This window comes from Podarcis liolepis (genome assembly GCF_965112155.1).
Source record: "Podarcis liolepis genome assembly, chromosome: 4".
NCBI classification, from domain to species: domain Eukaryota; kingdom Metazoa; phylum Chordata; class Lepidosauria; order Squamata; family Lacertidae; genus Podarcis; species Podarcis liolepis.
In genome coordinates this window covers 100,023,254-100,027,290 of record NC_139558.1, presented here as the reverse complement: position 1 = coordinate 100,027,290, position 4,037 = coordinate 100,023,254, and the positions used below count along the sequence as shown (strand labels likewise).

The window sequence follows — 4,037 nt, the reverse complement described above, 5'->3', positions numbered from 1 at the left end:
GTGGTACCTTGGTTTAAGAACAGCTTAGTTTATGAACAACTTGGATTAAGAACGCTGCAAACCCGGAAGTAGGTGTTTTGGTTTGTGAACTTTTCCGTGGAAGCAGAACACGTTCTGCTTCCTGTTGAGTGTGTTCCATTTGTAAACTGAGTCCCCTGCTGCTATGGGAAAGCACACCTTGGTTTAAGAACGGACTTCCAGAACGGATTAAGTTCGTAAACCAAGGTACTACTGTACTGTGTTCTCCTGCCTTATGGGCTGGGGGGGTTCCCTTGTTATCTCTCCAAAAGGCAACATACATAAAGAAAGAAAAGTTTCCCACCCCATTCCTCCACCTGGACACAGGTATTTCTTTGTTATCCAGGAGGGATTCAGAAGTAGAGCTGGGAAAACATTTTGCCATTAGCAAAAAACATTTTTGCTCTGCCAAGCATTTTTAGAGAATACATTTTATTCGTTGTTGGGTCATTTGATCTTGTACGCTACCATTTTATGTTGTATGTTATGATTTTTGTTTTCAATTTTATTTGTTGTGTGCTGCCACAGTATTATGAGCTACTACGGCTCATAAATACCTTTACAGATAAAGTAAAGAATGAAACACTTGAGTGTCAACCATCAAACTTAGTTAGAACCTCCTATCTTTCCTGCTGCCAGACTGACCCAAATTTCCTTTTCCTCATACACTAATACTTGTCAGGTTAGGCTGCAGCATCTGAATCCTAAAACATGTCTAGACAACCACCAGGGCTTCATCTGGCACCACCCAGCTTATTATGAAAATCATTTTATTCTGGATGAGGGATTCTAGAATATCTCTTAGCCCTTGCAGAACAGAACTGCAATGACATTTGTAAGAATGCTGTCAAGTAGTGGAACTAATCTACTTATCTAGAATTCTTTAACCACTTCAGTTGTGACCACAGAAAGGGGACCTGAAAGCATGTTTCAGGTGTCCCAGAAGAAATATATATATGGCAGCCACTGGCCTTTCAATTAGAACAATGAAAATATTTCATATTAACTTGTCTCAGGAAGCTGTACATACTCGTAAGGCTGCAATCCTAAACCCATTTACTAGAGGAAGTCCTGTGGTTTACTTCTAAGTAAGCATTTTTCAGATTACATAGTATCGCCAGAATATAAATTTACCCTAGTGAATAAAGATAACTTGACAAGGACACCAGCAAGAACAGTTGAATGTCACCCACTGAAAAACCACCTAACAAAGATGGCTTTATAGATGATTTATTCTGTTAGTTTACTGGGGTGGGGGGTGGGGAGAGGCGATTGGGAAAATTCAAAGTGTCTTAATCCATGCTATGCGATCTCCAAACATTTTGGGGGGAAACCTTCAGCATGTTATCACAGTGAACCCTGTTCCACTTCTACAATCATCTCTAAAATCATGAAGTCTATATTCTTTCCCTGTATACAGTGGTACCTTGGGTTACAGATGCTTCAGGTTACAGATGCTTCAGGTTACAGACTCCGCTAACCCAGAAATAGTGCTTCAGGTTAAGAACTTTGCTTCAGGATAAGAACAGAAATCGTGCTCCGGCGGCGCAGCAGCAGTAGGCCCCATTAGGTAAAGTGGTGCTTCAGGTTAAGAACAGTTTCAGGTTAAGTACGGACCTCTGGAACGAATTAAGTACTTAACCCGAGGTACCACTGTACTTGATTCTGACCAAACTAAACCTCCTGAGGTATTTTTTGTTCCAGGAGACTTAGCTGGGTCAGAATCGAGTATACGCTTCTGGTCAATGAGCCACCATAGCGGCTAGAGGGCTGTGAAAATTTGTCTCCAGGACTTTTTAGACTCGTCTACCCAGGTACTATCTGAAAATCTGAAACCAGAGGGGAATGTTGTGTTGCCAGATGCAAAATATATTGGCATTATCTTCAGCCCTCCCAACGGAAACAGCTGAACAGAAACCCCATTACACCACAAACTTTGAACACCTTCACGGCTTCTTGGAAACCATAGTTTATTTGAGTGGCTGAACATTCCGTTGGAAATTCCTCGGGACTCTCCTTTCACAAAAAGGCAAAATTCCAAGGACTGGCTGGGAAAGGAATCGCCAGCATTTCAAGTCTCTGCAGCAGAACTGGGTCGGCCCACAGGGATGTCTCTCCAGATGTTGCTGAACTCCAGTTCCTAACATCCCCAGCCCACACTGCTAATGGGAGTTGTAACACAGTAATATCTGAAGGCAACACATTGGCAGCAGAAGACAAACCTCATACACAAAGGCATACAGTGATTTTCATGATTCAATAGATCTTCCGTTGGGAACAGAACTGCGTGTTCCTAAGCAGCAGGCGGATATTAGGACAGTTCATTCTCCCAAACTCCTAATTCTCTGTTGGAGATCCTTCCATCAAAGTGCAATTGAACACCTCCTGAAAGGCAGCCAGAAAAGGCTCGGTAGCTTCCTCAACCGAGACGTGTCTCTGGAGTTCTCTGCTCAGAGAGGTCACCTCCTTCCCCTCCAGCCCACAAGGAACAATGTGGTCAAACCACGTCAAGTCAGTGCAGCAGTTCAGAGCCAAACCGTGCGAGGTGATATGCCTTCCGCAGTGGATGCCTGGAGAGCAAGACCAGAGAGATGCATTAAACTTACTGGGAAGGGAGAGCCGCCTGTCGATTTATCAAGCGCTGTGCCGCAATACAGTGGTACCTTGGTTCTCAAACTTAATCCGTTCCGGAAGTCCGTTCCAAAACCAAGGCGCGCTTTCCCATAGAAAGGAATGCAAAATGAAGAATATGATGAAGAGCTGTGGAAGGGACATGGAAGAGATTTAAGGGCCTCGGATATAAGGTTGCCAGGTTAATGCGCTAGATTGATGGGATAAAAAGGACTGACAAAACCCGGGACCAGGAGGAAGGGACGCTGGATGAAGATTGGATTGTTTTTATTTCTCTTTTTATTATCAGGATTGTTTTATAAAATTGATGAATGTTAGAAAAATGTTGGAACGAAATTATTTAGCTCTAGTAAAAATGTTTAAAGAATTGGGTAAGAATATTATGGTTGTGAGAAGTTGGTAAAAATAAGATTTAAGTTTTAAGTTTTTAAGGTTCTCTATAAGATAAGATGAAAATAGATTAAGGTAACATAATGACAGAATACTATGAAATATGGAAAGGATTTGCTGCATAATTATTAACCAGGATACAAAAAAAGGGAAGAGGAGGAGGTCAAAGAAAGAAGGTAATGAGAGTTGAGGATTTGAGAATGATGGATTTATTTTTGTTTGTTTGCGGTGTATTTTTGTTTTTTGAATTTGTATTGTTTGAGGTGGTTTGTTTTTTCTTTGTTTTTTCTATTTTCTTTTTCTGCTTTGTTTTTTCTTTGTAATTTCAAAAATTTTCAATAAATATCATGTTAAAAAAAAAAGAAAGTAATGCAAAATGGGTTAATCCGCTCCAGACTTTTAAAAACAACCCCTAAAACAGCAATTTAACATGGACTTTACTATCTAACGAGACCATTGCTACATAAAAATGAAAGCAACAGACAGTGTACTGCAGTCACACAATTAATCAATCAGTAGCTGAACTGGGTTCCACACAGACACAAAAACAAAATGAAGAGAGCCGCAAAAACAAAAACCAAAATAAATAGCAAAAACAGACAGACCTCAGTGTAACACTGAAATCGGAAGCGTAACACTTAAAACGGAGCATTTCCAGCTTCCGAAAAAAGTTTGCAAACTGGAACACTTAACCTCTGTGTTTGCAGTGTTTGGGTTCCAAGTTGTTTGAGTACCAAGGCATTTGAGAACCAAGGTAGCACTGTACTGAAGAAAACTACTGCATGGAGTAACCTCAGAGTGAATAAATCAACTTCCAGCAAACTATTAACCCTGCATTTAAAAGGTAGCAAAATTTAAGATTAGGGCTGCAATATTTAATTGACTCACCAGGGAAATGAATTAACTTACAAATAGTTTAATTGGCTAAAGGCTATCAGCATGTGTTAACGCTGTAAATGGCAAGTCTGAATTTAAGAAAGGAATGTTCCCTCCAATGT

At 40.5% G+C, this 4,037-nt stretch overlaps 1 protein-coding gene across 1 annotated transcript in view; it reads right to left on the bottom strand.

Annotated features, from left to right (window-relative positions):
• Window positions 1–1,960: 1,960 nt before the first annotated feature.
• LIPT2 (lipoyl(octanoyl) transferase 2) overlaps window positions 1,961–4,037 on the bottom strand; it is a 4,604-nt gene continuing 2,527 nt past the window's right edge. The window contains exon 2 of the mRNA XM_083500016.1: window positions 1,961–2,588. Within this exon, the coding sequence (XP_083356142.1) occupies window positions 2,356–2,588 (233 nt within the window). The 3' untranslated portion in view covers window positions 1,961–2,355. The remainder of the gene's footprint in view (window positions 2,589–4,037) is intronic.